General features: G+C 34.9%; 1 protein-coding gene across 1 annotated transcript; it reads left to right on the top strand.

The window, feature by feature from the left end:
* Window positions 1-5,263: 5,263 nt before the first annotated feature.
* Window positions 5,264-18,742, top strand: LOC118062826 (regulator of nonsense transcripts 1 homolog). The gene is made up of 29 exons (XM_035076678.2): window positions 5,264-5,930; window positions 6,843-7,094; window positions 7,167-7,337; window positions 7,458-7,508; window positions 7,631-7,723; window positions 7,939-8,034; window positions 8,188-8,238; window positions 8,330-8,448; window positions 8,802-8,910; window positions 9,614-9,736; window positions 9,818-9,889; window positions 11,136-11,207; window positions 11,310-11,376; window positions 11,806-11,948; window positions 12,018-12,089; window positions 12,167-12,295; window positions 13,684-13,839; window positions 14,144-14,257; window positions 14,340-14,438; window positions 14,521-14,598; window positions 15,364-15,498; window positions 15,697-15,771; window positions 15,928-16,045; window positions 16,252-16,616; window positions 16,713-16,775; window positions 16,871-16,942; window positions 17,283-17,414; window positions 17,504-17,623; window positions 17,808-18,742. The coding sequence occupies exons 1-29, from the start codon at window positions 5,400-5,402 to the stop codon at window positions 17,937-17,939; spliced, it is 3,810 nt and encodes a 1,269-aa protein (XP_034932569.1). The 5' UTR covers window positions 5,264-5,399; the 3' UTR covers window positions 17,940-18,742.
* Window positions 18,743-19,340: the final 598 nt, after the last annotated feature.

Below are 19,340 nucleotides of genomic sequence, written 5' to 3'. Positions count from 1 at the left end.
TCTTAGTTGTAAGTTTATACAATTTAGCCCTTAATTGACCCTAAAACTTTAATTTTCTTGAATTTTACCCCTAATTTAAACCATTTGACTTGTAAAAATTAAATTTGATCCTCTAAAATTTCAATCTTCTCAATTAAGCCCAAATTAGGCTTCAAAACTTATTTTTTCACCAATTAAACCCCTAACAAAATTAATTTGACCCATTGAAAGTATAATTATGTTCTTGCACCTAATTAAATTCTTTAATTGGACCCAAATTAATTCTTAAACATAATTAAACTTTTAACTTGGCCCGTAATTAAATCAAATTGGCAATTATATCATTGGACTTAATTTTTATGCAGATTCATTTATTGCTCATTTAATTTAACCTTGAATCCGCATTGTCCCTCTAGTCATGAGTACAACAGGGTATAATTATGTTTCAAATTTGTTCAACATTTCAACTTGATTTTATGCATATCTTTAATCCTATCTCAGCCATATTTTTCCATCGCCAATCTTTTTTATTTTGAATTTTATTTTAAAAAGAAAAAAAAAGGTAAATTTGGAGGAGTAACCTAGAAATGGGTTACAACAAGTCTCTTTATCATCATTGTTTTCGTCTCTTCTATTCCTAGGAAGTAACCAAACAGTACCTTAGAGATTGAAATTTAAAATATAAGATTTTATAACTAAATATAATTTTGAAAGAAATATGAAAAATGTGTAAAACTGGGTGCCCATTGAACAGAACAAATGAAAAAATGATCATTTTTTTTTATTAATTCCAACCATTGTTCTTTCATTTTTTAATTGAACCATATAATTGTATTTTGTAATAAAAATGTCCAAATGTTTATGACGTGTGTCGTGCCCTTCTCTCAGGAACGCAACTTTGGGACGACCATTCCCGGACATGTTCGAGATGGTCTTTGGTTAGTTTATGAGCCACCACCTAGTATTATGGTTATCATAAACCCCAACTGATCTTTTAGATATTTTAAGCAAATGACTTATTATGTAAAGAAGGGTATTGACACCTCTAATATGCTTTACCTAATGTAAGCTATATTATTTTTCTTTGTTTGGCATGGTCTAATGGTGTTTTTATCAATCTACTATAGTGAGTTTGCTATGATAAACAAACTCTGATTTTCTAGGTTAAGAACCTAGCCTGTAATGATAAAATGTCCTTAATTATCATTGAGACTTTTTCGAGATAAACTTTGAATTTTTTACTTTTGGGTCATTTCATATAAAATTCATTGCAATTTTTTTTATCCTTATACTATGAGTGGACGAGTTTTATTACTCCCAATAATATTTTGGATATTAACTATATAAAAGCTTTCTATTATTATATTAAAGATGAGTAGTAATAAATCATTATTCCTAATAATATTTTGAATATTAACCATTTTGTAGGGTTTGTTATCCTTATATTAAAAGTGAGTAATAAATTCTCCTACCAAAAATAATTTTTTATTTGTTTGAAATATAAACCAAAATCCTTTGAATTTTTACAAACTTGTTGTGAAATCCATGCAATATCTTTTTTAAAACATACCAAAATATTTTAGATTTTAAAATAATTCTTAAATAATTTTGAGGATTTTTGGTTAAATGCAATTTAAACATTTAATTTTTTTTTTCTTTTTGGTTTTAAGTATTCAAAAACATGTAAGAAAATGCAAACACACACACTCATATCTTTTATTAATTTACATAACAATGATTGCATTTACAATTATCACATGTAATCAAAACATATTAAATCATTTGACTGGAAAAAAATTAGACAACCAAAAGGAGTTGCTAAAATGCACTGAAAATGCAGGAGTGGCGATGTGTGTGTTCCATGCGCTGCTACCACTAGCTACAAGTGGGAACACACATCATTAACATTAGAAAGGCAGAATTGGTAGATTGGGTAAATCTCCTCTTACTTTATAGTTCTATGCCACTGGTGAATTTCACTGTTACTTCTAAAAAACAAAGAAATCAACATAATTAATCAATTTTTTTTGGGTTGTTTCTCTCTCTCTACTAGCTTCCAACACCACGAGGCACTGCCATATAAAAGGGCAAGTAATGTTGTTTGTGGTGGTTGTCATTTATTGATGATATGCCAGCTGAGAGAGGGGCAATGTAGTTCTCGGTTCGAAAAGAGAGTTATTGTTGGTAATGGTGGTGGTGGTGGTGGTGGTGGTGATGGAGAGGTACAACGGGTATGTTTGTCTTAACTAAAGAAGCAGTGTTGGTTCTATAGGTATGGAAGAGGTGGGAACCAGTTGCCATAACAGGTGACTGACAATATAGGTATCATGATGGTTATGTATATTACGAGCCAATGACAAGTTTGGATGATTTATGGAGGCACTTGTGGTGGTTGGGTCATACAATGGTTGAGAGAAGGAGCTGCTAGTAGAGAAATTGGTCGTAGGTTATTATGGTAACATGGTGGAGAAGGATGGAAAACTAGTAATGGGTGATGGCTTATAAAAGATAAGTTGTCGGGTTGGTTTATGAGAGATTAAGAGTTTTGATTTTTGAGGATCACAAAGAAAGCTCATGTTCCCCTTTTAAGTTTCTGTTTTAAAAGGGTGTTAATGGGTGATGCTATTGAGAATATGGCTCATGAGAAGTTTTGGACGACTGGGGTGAATAAGAATGGGTTAAGGTTTTTTATTATTATTATTATTATCTGGGATAGAGTCTCTCTCTTTTTATGGTCTATATTTTTCTAATGGTTCCCTTAGGTTAAGTTTTTTTTTTTTTTTTTTGCCTCCCCCTTCTATAAGATTTATTCACCATTTTATAGGCAAAAGTTTTTATCTCTTCCATTTTAATTACTTAGTGACCGAGCAAATCAAATTCACTTTAATCCTTCATTATTTTTTTCTTGCACTTCTGATCTCATTGTCTATATATTATATTTTTTTATTTTTTTTTGTATTTTGATTTTTTTAAAAAACGCATCATCAATGTCGATTTGATGAGAAGATTTAATCAATAATTTTGAAATGAGCGTATTAAAACTGAACGAGTTGAAAGTATATTTTCTAATCTTAAATTCTTTGGAAAAGATGTTGAAAACGATGCAAATGCGTTAAAAACGTAATTTTTTTGGGTTTTTATTTTTTTGCTATTTTTTGGGGTTTTTTTTTGTTTTTTGCAATTTTTTTGAAAAATAAGATAAAAAAATTGGTTAACAACAACATGTTTTCTAATCATTAAATTAAATAGCATGCATATTGGATGATATATTTTTAAAATATTAATACGATAATATAATAATGATATTTAAAAAAAAATAAGATAACAATATATTGAATCGATCCAAGTTAACATGTTAAATATGTGATTTAAGTCTTGAGACCATAATAACCATATTGAAATAAAATCAAAATAAATTATAAATGCTAATTCCTAATCAATTCAATGTTGAAGGAAAAAATAAAATAAAAATTAAATTAAAAAAAGGACAAAAATCCCTTGCCTAAGCTAATCAATCAAACTTACAATTTAGACCACGAGATTAGGATAACCTTATAAAAAATATTATGAGCTTGAATTCGGGAGCTTTGACAATCAATTAAAAGCAAATTTTTAGGGATTAATTGAAGAAATGAATTTGAGCTTGATTTGCTCAATAACTTACTATAATCAATCAATTTGAGTTAGGATCTTGCAAAATTATTTGGTATTTAGTATTGAAAAGCTGAATTGAGGGATTGATTTTCTAATTGTTTAGTTAAATTGGACTTAATTGAAATAAATTATAAATTTATTTGGGAGTACATTGAATCAATTGGATAAAATTGAATCAAATGAACTGAATTGGATTGAAAAAAAATTGGGACTAACAAAAAAAATAGATAACCAACCGGTCCCTGAAACATTTCCTCTTTTTCATTATAGTCCCTTGCTTTTGGATTTTTCAATTTCATTTAATTAGTGTTTTAAATCTTGGATTTTCTTTCAATTTAGTCCCTTAATTGATTTTTCCAATTTAACCACTTTTAATTTAGTCATTGATTTCCAAATTCCTACATTTTTAATCAAATTTTCCATAAATCATTTTTTTCTTTTTAATTGTGTTCTTAATTGAATTAGTTTAAACTCCTAGATTTAACCATTTGTTATAAATTCATTATGGATTCCTAAAATTATAAATTTTGACCAATCTAACTCTTAGTTTTGATTTTCCTCTTCAAATAAGTACCTAATTGACCTTTTAATCTGGCTTTATATTTTAAATTCAACATTGATTCATTATGTTTTATGTTTTATGTTTTATGTTTTTAGCCAAGTTAAAGTTAAATTAAGTTCTTATTATTCTATTTCTCTTTCAATAAGTTTTCAATTGCAACCCATATCATTTTTTAATTTAATTGAACCCAAACTTTATTTTTGATATGTGAAACTCGGTTCTAAATTTTTCTCTGAACTATTTTTTTTGTTTTTTTTTTTTATATTTTATATTTTTGTATTTTTTATGATTTTTATAATTATTTCTAACTTAATTTTATACATGAAAGATAAAGATAACAAAAATAAAAAATAATTAAAATTTACTAAAAAGGCATTGTGGATTTTCCTTTTTATTTGAAATATGTAAAAAATATTAGGTAAAGAATTGAGTTAAGACATCATATATGAGAGCAATCTCATCTTTTCTTTATTTTTCAAATTTTGTTTGACTAAGGATATAAAATGTAATTTCTAAAAATATGTAGGAAAAATAAAACGCTATATGAGGTTTTTTTAACCATCCCTCTATTCAATTGTTTTCTTAAACATGTTTTTTTTATTAAATAAAATATTAGTTCTAAAATATTTTTTATTAAAAATAACTAGGTATATAATTTTATCAAATTTCTTGATCTGCATTTATTTTTTTATTTTTTCTCATTTAAATTTTAGTTATCTTTATTTTTTTTTGTATTTATTTTATATGTTTTAAAAAATTATTTTGATACCTTACTATTAAAAATAAATTTTTTTAAAATTAAAAATATAATTTTTTAAACAAAAATATTTTAAAAAATAACTAATAAATACGTTTACGCTTGTTAAAGCAAAGCATGGTATTTAGCCACTTCGCTCTGGAAGCCCCACGCGCTCTGGTCAGGACACCGAACGTAATTGCCGTATCCAAACATCCTCTTGCCCATCTCACGTGCCCATCCTTTCCCAAAACCTTTAATTTCACGTGCCCCAACCCTAAGGGTTCCACACTCTACAGCCCTATTAAGCCAGCGCGTGTAGCGCGTCTTTTCAGTTTCTCCCCCTCCCCGAAAAACCCGAATAAAAACTCTCCTCTCCCTCCCATTTATCTTAATCTCGCATTCGCTCTCCAAACCCTAACCCTAAAGACAAAAGTCCTAATAGGATCATAATCTCTTATAATCTCCATGGATAACCAAGACAATAACCTCTACGAAACGGCCTCGCAGCCAGACACAGCAACAGATGCCTACACCTTCCTTGAATTTAACACACAAGGCGAATCCGATTTTGACTACCCCGAATTCCGCTCTCCGGTGGCTTGGCCCACTCCTTCTGATTCTCTCGGCGCCACCTCCTCCGCCGTAGACCCTATCTCATCCGACCACCGTACCGCCGCTTCCACCCCCGATCTCCACTCTGATTCCCCTGCTGCGTCTCCTGTCGCGTCAAAATCTGCTGCGCGTGGCGGTGGAGCGAATAGTGGGACCCAGGGGGTGGTGGAGGGGTTAGTGGCGAGCATAGGAGGGTTGAATTTTGAAGAGACGGGAGATGATGACGGGTATGAGTTTGGGAAAGGGGATTTTACGGAGCACGCTTGTAGGTACTGCGGGGTTTCGAATCCTGCGTGTGTTGTGAGGTGTAATGTGCCTTCATGTAGGAAATGGTTCTGTAATTCAAGAGGGAATACATCTGGTTCGCATATTGTTAATCATCTGGTGAGTATTGTTTGCGCGTTGCCTTTGTTTGATTTTTGTGTGGGGTTTTTTATTGTTATTCATGGGACGGAAATTGGAGTGGCTACTGACTACACTGTATCTTATAGAAATTGAATTGTTTGGAGACTCGTTGATCTGAATTCAAGGGATTTTAAAATGAAAACGTGAGATCTTAGGTAAATGAAACTTAAAATTTGGCTCCATTTAGCTTATGCCCGCTTTTTTTTTTTTGAATTAGGGTAATTTGTTTTGGACGTTTGTTTGTTTTTGAGGGGGGGGGGTTGGCCAAGTAGGGAAGTGCTAAGTCTCATTGGGTTTGGCTTTTTTCGGATTTAATTGAAATTGAAGTGATTTGTTTGTAATACTACATGATTTTGAGCTCTTAAAGAGTTCATTATGTGTAAATATCTAAGAATGGAAATGCAAGATGTTACGAGTGAAGGGTTTCGAGGTTGCTTTGGGTTTTACTTACGAGGGATATGGTAATCAGGTATTCTCACTTGCTATTTAGACTTGAAAATGTGTGAATTGTTGATGGTATAGCACAAAAATGTTATTGCATTAGGCATCTGCAGCTGAATGTTCATTACCTGGAATCATGCATAGAGATATAGACTTAACTGAAATTAATTTAGAAGAAGTCTTGAGGAAACTAGTAATATGACATTGATTTTAGTTTGTAGTTCATAATGACCTTTGCAAATGTCCTAAATCATTTTAGTGTTGTACTTCGGAATGTATTTGTCACCTGATGCCCCCCATGCTTTGCATTTTCATAGTCTGCAAAATTTAATGAAAGCAGCTGATTTTGACATTCCCTATTTTACCTGTTGGTTTCTTGGTTAATTTTGTGTACAAAATTTTTTCATATTGCTTTTGAATTGAGTTTTATTCTGTTGAATCTCCTTTTAGGTTCGAGCAAAGCATAAAGAAGTCTGTCTCCATAAAGATAGCCCTCTTGGAGAAACAATACTTGAGTGCTACAACTGTGGTTGCCGAAATGTGTTTCTTCTTGGATTTATATCGGCCAAGACAGAGAGTGTTGTTGTGCTCCTCTGCAGGGAGCCTTGCTTGAATGTTAATGCGCTGAAGGACATGAACTGGGACCTGAGCCAGTGGTGCCCCCTTATTGATGATAGGTGTTTTCTACAATGGCTTGTGAAGGTTGGTAGTTGTCCTTTAATCTGTAAAGGGCTCTATTATTTCTAGAAATTAATTACATGTTGCATTTTGTAGATCCCATCTGAACAGGAGCAGTTGAGGGCTCGCCAAATTAGTGCTCAACAAATAAATAAAGTAGAAGAACTTTGGAAAACTAATCCTGACGCCACCCTTGAAGATCTTGAGAAGCCTGGTGTTGATGATGAGCCACAGCCTGTGGCATTGAAGTATGAAGATGCATATCAGGTGCCCTGTTTAGTGATAGTTTTTAAAATTAGGTTTGATACATAACTTGGGTGAGCCAGGAATTATAACAATTTCATCATGGCTCTTAGCTGATGAGTTGACAGTTTTCTTTTCTTGCAGTACCAAAATGTGTTTGCTCCACTTATTAAGCTTGAAGCTGACTATGATAAAGTATGCAATATTTTTTCTTTTTCTTTCTCTATCTTGTTTTGATTTTGTTGTTCTCATCATAAAATCTCTCTGGAACACTTAAAAAAGATTGTGCAGCTTCTTATAATGCTATTTTATTGTAGATGATGAAAGAGTCTCAAAGCAAGGATAATGTCACTATTCGATGGGATATTGGCCTTAACAAGAAGCGTGTTGCATATTTTGTATTTCCAAAGGTGCCTTGCTCTTTTGCTTTTGTTCTCTTATTTCTTAAACTTTCTCCTTTCTGTCTCTAGCTTGTTTAGAAACATGGGGCTTAGTTTAATTTATTAGTGTCCTGCTGGTCTAGAAACATGGGTCTTAGCTTTCCTGTTTTCCATGTGCTGCTTGATTTCTGTTTTCTGCATGCTTCTGTCTGTATTTTCATTTCATTGGACTGGTGGTGTTATAGGAGGACAATGAGTTGCGTCTTGTACCTGGCGATGAGTTACGACTGCGCTACTCTGGAGATGCAGCTCATCCAGCATGGCAATCAGTTGGGCATGTGGTATGCAACTCTTTTCTGATATCAATGCTTGAAATTCTACTCGCTTTCAATTTAATCGATTATTAATAGGCGATTTACATCTCTCTCATAGGAATACAACGCAGTACCAAATGTTTCTAATGTTGATATTAAGTTTCTTCTCTACTATTTCAGATCAAGCTAACTGCACAAGAGGAGGTTGCACTTGAGCTTCGTGCTAGTCAGGTGGCTTTGATACTAACAAGCTTGATTTCTCAATTCTAGTTTTCTGTAAGTTAAGCTGACATTAAGGCTAAGTGCTATTATTTGTATCCAGGGAGTTCCTGTTGACATGAACCATGGTTTTAGTGTTGATTTTGTTTGGAAGAGCACGAGCTTTGATCGGATGCAGGGAGCAATGAAGACTTTTGCAGTGGATGAAACCAGTGTCAGTGGGTAGGTTGGCTGATTCATTTTTGTTTGTGTTTTTTATGTATTGTGAACACACCAGACAATGAGAACTGAATATGAGTCATGCTTTGGTTTATCTCAAATTTATTGATATGTCTATCTGAAATAGGGCTGAGTAGCCTTGCTAGGAAATTCACTATCTTGTACAAAATTATGTTATGATTAATGGGCAGTTATCATTTTCTTGTAACGAGTTGCTATTTTCTATCTGTAGGCTAATATTGAGCTAGTATATATCATCGTTTTCCTTCACTTGGCGCCGTCAATGTAGAGTTCTTGTGTGTTGAATATGGGTTGCCACTTTTTAATTTCTATATAATGCTAGTTTCCTTCTTCAGGTATATATATCACCACTTGTTGGGCCATGAGGTTGAGAATCAAACAGTTCGTAATGCATTGCCTCGCCGTTTTGGGGCACCTGGTCTTCCAGAGCTGAATGCATCCCAAGTATGATGTCTCAATTACCCATTCAATTTCCATGTTTAAACTAGTTCATCTTGTCTCATACTAGGATTTTCCTGTTCAGGCTACTAATTATTCTTGAGATGGTCCCTTTACTTGAAAATCTGTGGTTTCATGTTGTTATGACAAGAAGTGCATTAGTTTCCTGAATGCTCAAAACATACATTAACACACCCGGGGAAGTCCCATGGATTATTGGATGTATATTGATTTCTATCCTGAGTCCCCATTTTACATTGTTTTAGTTTTATGTTGCTTCTTATTTCTGTTAGCTTGTAAAGGGGTATCTTTCCTTTACTCTCTATCTGCCCTGAAGGTGTCTTTATCCGTGATAAGAACAAATAAGGGTTATTGCCAGGAGCAGTATCATATTCGATAATCAGATGCATGTCCTTGTTTTTCCATTGTTTTGTTGTGTGAATGACTTCCCTGCTGTTTACATGCGAGATAATTCCGTGGCATGAACTTTCTGCTGTAACATTTTGAATTTAATGTAGCTTAGATATTTCCAGAGATATTTGTGTGTCCATAAGGGAATGCAAATTGCTGTCATCACTTGTATTAACTTGTGATTTTTCTCTGTTTAGTTTTGCTTATTACCATTTTCTTGACATTCAATTATTTTAATGGAATATCTTTTTTAATTGTGCAATGCTGTAAATGATCCTTACCTTTCTCCACTTGATAGGTTCTTGCTGTGAAGAATGTCCTCCAAAAGCCCATTAGTTTGATTCAAGGTCCACCTGGCACAGGAAAAACTGTTACTTCTGCAGCCATTGTATATCACATGGCCAAACAGGGCCAAGGGCAGGTAGGTCATTGAAAATGCTTTCTATCAGTCTCATTCAGATACTTGACTGTATGTCTTAAGGTCCCCCCACTCCTTCTTTAGGTTTTGGTGTGTGCCCCAAGTAATGTGGCTGTAGATCAGCTAGCTGAGAAGATAAGTGCCACTGGCTTAAAGGTATGAAAGCAAAGCCCTGCCTATTGTTTTACTAATTTCATATCATTTTTCCCTGGCAATTTGTTGTTCTGTTGTGTGGTCTCTTAAAAAGTCAAAGTATGTCATTTAAGCTCACATTAGTTGAGCCTAAATTTGAAAATTCAGAGTGCAAAAAGCTTTGTTAGAATGGACAAGAAGATTTGCCAAGAAAGATACTAAACCATCCTCTATGTTGAAAGTGGAGATACTGAGACCAAAATAGACAGGCTTTCCCATCTTGGCCAATACTAGTTAACGACACTCTTCTAGATTCCATTAGTGACAAGCAATGCTAAGAAAATTATCCTATCCCACCAAAGCTACTTTGAGAGGAAGTGACCGTTTAATATCTAATCCAACATACAGCAACATAGCACCTTAAAAAAGATTTTGCACTCTGTGCCCTCCCAAACTGAATAATTGGGTCAGCAAATCTCCTCTCTATTCAATAACATCTACCCCTAAAAATAGTTGCACAGTAAGAAATAGTGTCCTCATATTTTGCTTATGACCTATTTACTTGCTAGTAAAAAATTATACACTTTAGTGACTTGGTTGAAACATGTAAAGTTCCTGACTTTAGGAGAGCTATTTTTTAGGAATCAACATCAAGAAAGTAGAATCCATGCTTCCTTCACCACTGATGATATCTTCTTAGTCGTACCCCTACAGGACTAGAAAAAGTTATAGTGATGCTTTCAGACCAGGAGCCATGTCCTTGGTCATCTCCAAACCTTTTAATCTCACTTCCACCTTGACAATGTGCTGTCTGATACTTGTTTTCTGATAAACCCATTTGGAAATATTGTTTAGGGTTCTGCATTTCTCTCTCCCTCCCTCTCTCTCTTGTTTTTCATTTTGCACACAATGATCCTGGAAAGGCGGTGTGGCTTTTATTCTATTGAGCCTTTTTTATTTTTATTTTATCTCTATTTGTGTGGATAATTCCATGGCGAATTATATCCTTGAAGTTTCTCTTTTTGCTGTTCCCTGATGATTATCTTGTTGAAGGCTCAAATTAAATTTTGGAAAAAGAAAACCAGTCCTTAGATATATATGCTGGTATTTTCTTATTTTTATATAGTAACACAAAACAATGTATGGGTTACTATATGTTATACTGACCGTCTGGGTGCTTAAATTAAATCTTTTTGCAATCCTGATCATTTAAATTAACAAGTAAATGTATTTGAGTTTTTGTTTTGTGGATTGTATTTCCTCAACCAAGGTGGTTAGGCTATGTGCAAAATCAAGGGAAGCTGTTAGTTCTCCTGTTGAGCATCTCACCCTTCACTATCAGGTTTTGTCTATTACTGGCACCTTGCTTTTTTGTTTTTCATTTGCGCACTTCTCATATTTATGCTTTCCTGGTATATATTCTTATTACTAGTGACTGTTACAGGTCAGACATCTGGACACTTCAGAGAAAAGTGAACTTCACAAGTTGCAACAATTGAAAGATGAACAAGGTGACCTTTTTCTTAATTATTTAAAATGAAATTAGTTGTTAATTAGGAGTTGCAAATAAGATGTTCATTTGTGGGTTGATTAGCTTAGTTTCTGGATAGACTTGCACACACCCACACATGTGGATACATTAAAAGATAAGGGATTATATGACTGGGGACCCTGTTAATTTGTCGCTCAATCTTTAGAATTTTATTTTATTCTTACTGATCATAGAAGTAATTATATTTGGCTTCTGGATTTGAACCCATTGCTACTAGAAGATGTACAAATAAGAGTTTACTGACAACATAATTTATTTTTATCTGTCTTTACTTTATTCTGGTTTGATGTACAAGTCTTTATATACGGTTCTATGGTGGGCCTCTGGGGCTTGTTCTAATATTGTTCTCTTTCTTTCCTTCGCCTGTTGTCTGTTCCTTTATCATCAGGGGAACTGTCCAGTAGTGATGAGAAAAAATACAAAGCACTGAAACGAGCGACTGAAAGGGAAATATCTCAAAGCGCTGATGTCATCTGTTGCACTTGTGGTGGTGCTGGAGATCCTCGGTTGGCAAATTTTAGGTTTCGCCAGGTAGAAATGTGCCTTATTTGCCTTTTGTTGCTGGACTTACAGAAGCTTACACTCTTAACCTTGTTTTAGGTACTTATTGATGAGTCAACTCAAGCGACAGAACCAGAGTGTCTTATTCCTTTGGTACTTGGGGCGAAGCAGGTACTTGATATTATTTTGATATACTTGCCTGTTTTACTATCACATGCTTCAGTTTCTAATGAGAAGTTATATGCTAGGTTGTTTTTGTTGGTGACCATTGCCAGCTCGGTCCTGTCATTATGTGCAAGAAAGCTGCTCGTGCTGGGTTAGCCCAGTCTCTCTTTGAACGCCTTGTTTTACTTGGTGTGAAACCAATTAGATTGCAGGTAATAATGTTGTCTGACAGTTCTCTCTCCATGTGTGGTCTGCTCATGTACATTTGGTGATCTCATTTATCCTGGTTGGAGGAAGTGAATTGGTCCTGAGGAACTGTGCATTATCTATTATAAGTTTTCCAGTATGATGTGGAAGAGTTTTGGAGTATGTGTTTATCACTATGTGATACACCTAATAGCTTGTTTGGAACCAAATCACATGTGGAAATGCAATTCCACTCGTGTTTTGACTTCAATTCATAAACTTTTACAATTTGTATGTCTGGACTAAAATACTAAACCACATAATTGAATTCAATTATACTGTTTTGAATAGTTGTGGAATTGAATTTAATTGGTTTGTTTTTGGGTTCCAAAAATTTCAGTCTAGAAGTGAGTGGTTTGGTTTTTTTTCCCTAGATCATGCCCTCCTTGACCATAGCTGCTTCTTAAGCAAGAGTATACTCTCTACTTCCCAAAATGCTTCCTCCTACTGCCTAGCCTCCACCTCTAATCATTTTCATGCTCTCATTTACCGTAGCTATATTATGGTTAAGTGTGCAAAGTTGAAAGTCAAGATAAGGTTCTGTTGGTAAAGGAAGAATCAGAGTAAAACAATACTCTATTTGAGTATGTATAAAAGCCTTATTCATATTTAACTTTGTAGCCTTGCTTTTCCACCTCATAGGCAATTTTTTGACCCAAAAAACCAAAGCTTTTGTTGAAGAATAGAAAGTGTTGGTAAAGAGAAGCTGGAGGGTTTTTGAGAAAAAAGAAAGAGGGGTAGTTTTGGAATAGTATTTTTGATTTGGAATTACAGTAGCAAATCAGGGGTCTCCCTTCTAATTTGTTTTTGTCCATTTCTTATGATTTGAATTCCATCAATACCTTCAAAAGGGGTTCCAAACACAAGAATTGATTTTAACCCTTGAAATTGAATTCAATTCCAAGGTTCCAAACAGCATGTAAAGAAGTCTAGAGAGATTACTGTCTTCATAATTTCAATTCCAAGGTTCCAAACAGCATGTAAAGAAGTCTAGAGAGATTACTGTCTTCATAAAAAAAAAAAAAAACATTGTTGATGTTTGTTATATTTGCTTTCATAAACAGATTTTTGGCTTAACTCAAGTTGTTACTGCATTTATGCCAGTTTTTATGCCTCCAAATTTTGGTACAATTGATAATTTCTTTAGTCAAGAAATCTTAGCTGATGAATGCTCATTTTTTTCATTGGTGAGGATGTTATCAAGAAATGCTAATAATGTTGTCTTTTATTTTTCAGTTTTCCCAAGATCCTTTTAGGTTCAATCAATTTCTCATATTGTGTATCTAGGCAGATGTAATTTTGTTCATAGAATGCTGCTAGGCTGGTACTTATGTTTTCTGCTTTCAAATTTCAGGTTCAATATCGTATGCACCCGTGTCTTTCTGAATTTCCATCTAACAACTTTTATGAAGGCACTCTACAAAATGGAGTGACTGTCAATGAGAGACAATCATCAGGCATTGATTTTCCTTGGCCTGTGCCTAATCGTCCTATGTTCTTCTATGTCCAAGTATGTTATTTGCCTAATGGTTATATTACATTACAATCACTTTAAACAAAAAGAATAATTACGTAGATTCTGCATTTATTCTTATTTTCTCTCTTTGTTGGGCTGATAACGAGTGTGGGAATTGTGTATTCTTCCACCAAAAAGTAACTATGACAATATATATGTTTTAATATGCTTATAAATTGTTAGCTTAAAGAATTTTCCGCCAAGTGCTTTTAATGCACCACAATTACGGGTCTCATTTGTTTATATGATGTTATATTTTTCCAAGGATGTGTTTTGTAACTAGATAGCTGTTCTTTAGATGGGACAAGAAGAGATAAGTGCCAGTGGGACATCCTATCTAAATCGTACGGAGGCTGCAAATGTTGAAAAAATTGTAACTACGTTTTTGAGGAGCGGTGTAGTCCCGAGCCAGGTTCTTTTTTTTCTCTACTTATTTTCATAGCTGCAGTTCTTTTTTACGATACATTATTTTGATCACTCATAACACTTTACAGATTGGAGTGATAACACCTTATGAGGGGCAGAGAGCATATATTGTGAACTATATGTCAAGAAATGGTGCCCTCAGACAGCAACTATACAAGGAAATTGAGGTCATAAATGGTTTTTATACTCTGGGTCTGGAGGTTGTTCAATCATAACTTGCAATTGCTACATAGTTTATGTTTTTTGCAGGTTGCAAGTGTTGATTCATTTCAAGGAAGAGAAAAAGATTACATTATTTTGTCTTGTGTTAGGAGCAATGAACATCAGGTTGGTTCTCTACACCCTCCCCCCAATTCTATAGATCACAAAAAATTATGTGGTTAATTTCAATGAGGAAGCTGAATATTCTGAGTATGAGCTTTATCTTGCTCTTGTGTTCTATTTTTATAAGTTTGGGTTGTGCTCATTTATTTATTGCTCTATATTTATTATGTTTGCTGTATCATCTTATCATTGATACAATCCTCATTTCTGTATGTTGACATCGTGTCAGTGATGGAGACCATTGTCAAACCCTTTGTTGGTAATCACATGAATAAAAAAGGCGATGTCTGGTCATATGGCTCTCAAAATTGTGGTCTTAGAAAGGAGAATTTTGGTTTGGTCCTATTATTCAGCATTTTAACATTTGCATTGTGGTCACCTTGTAGTTGTTTCCTCTTCCCTCTCACATGTATGTTAGAATGAAGGATCTTAGTGTTGACAAAGTGCTCATGTGAAAGCACTTGTCTGATGTCTGATACTTAATATATGAGTGATTGTCAGAAGAACTTGCTTGATGGATACTTGAATTTCATACTTCAGCTATTGGAAATATTTCTGTTATGTCGAGAATTGCCAGGTCATTGTACTAGAAATTTTATTCTTGAAATTCATTTCGATTTTATCACGTGGACAGAATTTGGTGCAGTTTTCTGACTTAGTTAAGCCTGTTCTTAATTGGTTCACCATCAAAGCTGTATCTGGTGGTAGATAAAAACGATTGTCATTTATGATCACGTGTTGGTGCTTGACTGCTGTCACTTTTTCTAGGGCATTGGATTTCTTAATGATCCTCGGAGGCTGAATGTTGCTCTAACTCGTGCTCGATATGGTATTGTCATCCTGGGAAACCCTAAAGTTCTAAGCAAGCAGCCTTTGTGGAATAGCTTATTAACTCACTACAAGGTATGTCTTCTTACCTGGTGTTATGCTTTCAAGGAATTCTCTTTATCTTTGCTTGGTGGAATTTGCTAATGTTGGCATTAGTATGATGCTGAGATTGATTGGGAAATTTCAGTTTCACGTATCCGTGTGACATGCTAATAATAGTTTTTTTTTTTCTGAAACTTTTTTTTTTTTTTTTTGCTTTGAATATTTCACCAGGAACACGAGTGTTTGGTTGAAGGACCTTTGAATAACTTGAAGCAGAGTATGGTTCAATTTCAAAAGCCCAAAAAGGTATGGGGTTCAGTTTTAGGCAAGGGCAGCATCACTGACTAAGGATAAATTTATCCAAGTTTCTATTTTTGAGTTATCTTAGTTTGTCCAGCATATCATGAAGTACTTGTCAGGAATGAATACATACTGATTGTGTTTGGCTATGTTTTCTCACAGATTTATAACGACAGGAGACTGTTTTTTGGTGGTGGACCTGGAATTGTCCCAAATGATAGTTTTGGGTCTGTTGCCTCAGCTAGCTCAAATGCTGATAGAAGAAACTCCCGTGCCAGGGGTATGCTCCATTTCACTTGTCCTGCTAGAAATTATAAATTTTTTACTTGGTGATGGCATTTCTATAGTCCCACAAGTCCCCAAGTGTGTGCATACTCAAAAGTAGAATAAGACTAAAGCACTCTCATTATTCAGTTAAGTTCCTCTGCTTAGCTACTCTGTTGTCCTTATGTTAACTAGTCAGATTTTGTGTTGTCCCAAATATAGGTTCTTATTTGTCACCAGGCCCACCAAATGGTACCCATAAGCCTGGTGTTGCTGGGTTTCCAATGCCTCGGGTCCCGATTCCACCATTTCATGATGGTCCAACTTCTCAACCTTATGCTATTCCTACTCGTGGAGCTGTGCATGGGCCCATCGGAGCTGTTCCTCAAGTCCCTCCACCTGGAAGTCGAGGTTTTAGTGCTGGGCGTGGCAATGCTGGTGCACCTATTGGAAGTCATCTCTCTCACCAGCAAGGCAACCAGCAAGGCATTGGGAATATTGGATCGTTCAACTTTCCTGCCCTAGAGAATCCAAATAGCCAGCCATCTGTGGGTGGTCCACTATCTCAGCCTGGATATGTTAATAATGTAAGCTATGGTTTCTTGACAATTTGCTTGACCTATTTGATTTGTATTTGCTATTATAGTATTATCGTGTCATGAATGTGTCTTTTGCATATATAGATTCCAGTTCAAGGGTCGAGCCAAACCTTCCGTGATGGATTTTCCGTGGGGGGTATGTCCCAGGTATATTCCCTGCTCTTCATGCTTAAAGATTACGTTCCATGTCTTGGTTTTACATTTTTTTTTTCCTAATTTGCATTTTAATGGAAATCAATTAGGAGTTCTTGGGCGATGACTTCAAAAGCCAGGGATCACATGTTCCTTACAATGTTGCTGATTTCTCAACTCAGGTATATAAGCCCTGCTATAGTAGAGATCATTTTATATGTCTTGTAGTTTTCATTTTATTGTGCAAATGGAAAAGGAATGTATGATTATGTACTTGTCAGAATATTCAGTTTTATATTCCAAATGCTAGTCATACTCCATTCTAGGTTTGCTTTGAAGTTATGCCCTGATAATGGTAGGGACTGCCAAGACAGCAAATGAGGCAAATTGAGAAGAGTAATTTGTCACTAAACTTCCGTGTTTGAAGTTTTGCTTCAGCTAAATAGGGTTTTTCTTTGCGGTTGTAGTAAATTATGTCACTACTGTTTTGCAAGATTTATTGCAATGCCAAATTCTTTGCAGGCATCTCAAGGTGGATATGCTGTCGATTATGTTACACAAGGGGCACAAGGTGGGTTTCCAGGCAACTTCTTGAATCAGAATTCTCAACCTGGATACTCTCGTTTTGGTTCTGGAAATGATTTCATGTCTCAGGTTTGCTTCTTGACAACATGTTTTTTTTCCTTTCCTGAATCATCAATTGACTGCTGGTTATCTGATCCTTGATGAACTCTTTATTGCAGGATTACATGGCTCATGGATCACAAGGTCTATTCACTCAGGTTGGCTTTAATGATCCCTCGCAAGAAGATGCATCACAAAGCCACTTTGGCATAGCCAACCCTAACCAGCTTCAATCACAGGTTTTTTCTGATACCTGAAGCACTAAACCATAAAGAAGTTGCAATAGGAAAAATAACCAAAACTGCAAAATGTAGGAAATTTGGCATCATGTATGTTTGCACATTGATGAAATGCTCGCAGCATTTGTAATTTTACCAGTTTTTGTTTGTTGGTATATAAAACAGTGGTCAATTTTATGTGTAGGGCTTGATGAATTCTCTCTACTCTCAGCCCTTTGGCCACTACAACACTCAGCAGCTGAACTTGCAGGCTCCACAACAGCAGCCTCAGCAGGGTCAGGGTACCCAAAACCAGAAAATCCATTACAATGGTTGAGAGTGCATGGGGGGAGGTTTTTTGGCCGTGATGGGTTATGATCTTCGCATTCAGCAACCTGGTTTGTGCTGTCATGTGTGCCTAAATATATCTCCGCCAAAAGGGCAGGAGAGTTTGTCGTGCTTTTGAGGTCAGTTTGGTATACTTCATAAGCCAGAGAATACAGTGGGTGATAAGAATAAAAGAGAGTGGGCAATAGCTCTGCAATGGGGTGTATGAGCAAATGTGGGCCGCACATCCAAGGCTGAGAAACAAAGGGTAAACCCAGGTGCCTGCTTATTAAGTAGTGTGTTTTGAGAAGGTAAAGTTCCGAAGGAGCATTACATGGCATGGTCTGTTGGAAGGGTGTGGACGTGAAGACGAGAGGGGTACATACTATAATACTTGATCCAAAGGGGAGAGACCCCTATTAATAATTATACAAAAGCAGTTGCCCCTGAAACTTTTTGTACAGCGATGGGAAAGCCACCTAGCCCTTTCCAAGTGCGCAGGATAACACATTCAGCCCTTCCTGACATGTAATTATACTCTGTTGTAACTAGTTAGACGCTGACGATATCTCCTATGAACTTTATACTGTGCAGCCAGGGGGATCTTGCTCTTAGCTGGGATGTTGTTTCAAATGTGGAATTGGTTTTTACGTTAGACTAGCCTTGCTTTGAAGGCTTTGTCCCGTAGTTTTATTGGGACTGCGTGGTCACTGACTCTACTTTTGGGAGGCTGACTAATAGTGGCGATGGTTTCAACTTGTAATCTTACATTTCCCGTCGTTATTATTATTGATGGAATCGAGATTGAAATGATATCTGGATTGATCAGAAGATGCCTTTAATCGGCTATTAAATTTGCCGTATGAGAATGTGGGGTTATGTTAGGGTAAAAATGGAATAATAAAATGAAGTCACAACCCGGGCAGGCGGGTTGAGGTCCTCCTAGGTACCCGCTACTCGGGGGAAGAAAAGGAATAATGTATAAAAGTCAACGTTAATTAATGGGATGTGCTTGATAGTTTTTAAATTTTATACCTAAGGGTGGGAGCACGTAACTGAATATGTCTAGACAGAAGGAAGAGATTGTTATTGTGGCAGTGTTTGCTTTTCTTTTCCTTAACTAATAGTATTTGTTTTTTTGCAATGATTTCGTTTTATAAATTTTGGTTTTATAAAATCTAAAATAATGTGTTTTTTCTTTTAATTTTATTATTAAATATCGAGATTGATTTAATCAAAAATTGAATTTTAAAAATTATTTTAATGTATTTTATATGAGATTATTCTAGTTTTATGGTTTGTATTTGTAAGTTTGACATGTTAATATATGTTGATTTAGGTTATTTTTATTAATTTTATATTTTAATATTAGATCGATAGAAAATTAAACTTTATGATTTATTTTAATTTA

Source organism: Populus alba, chromosome 3 (assembly GCF_005239225.2).
Source record: "Populus alba chromosome 3, ASM523922v2, whole genome shotgun sequence".
NCBI lineage: Eukaryota > Viridiplantae > Streptophyta > Magnoliopsida > Malpighiales > Salicaceae > Populus > Populus alba.
This window is presented reverse-complemented; position numbering and strand designations above follow the sequence as displayed.

Bases quoted from the DNA above. Each gene is read 5' to 3' on its own strand.
- LOC118062826 (XM_035076678.2), top strand. From the start codon at position 5,400: ATGGATAACCAAGACAATAACCTCTACGAAACGGCCTCGCAGCCAGAC. The intron at 5,931-6,842 runs GTGAGTATTGTT...ATCTCCTTTTAG, and splicing joins CGCATATTGTTAATCATCTG to GTTCGAGCAAAGCATAAAGA. The intron at 11,208-11,309 runs GTTTTGTCTATT...TGACTGTTACAG, and splicing joins ATCTCACCCTTCACTATCAG to GTCAGACATCTGGACACTTC.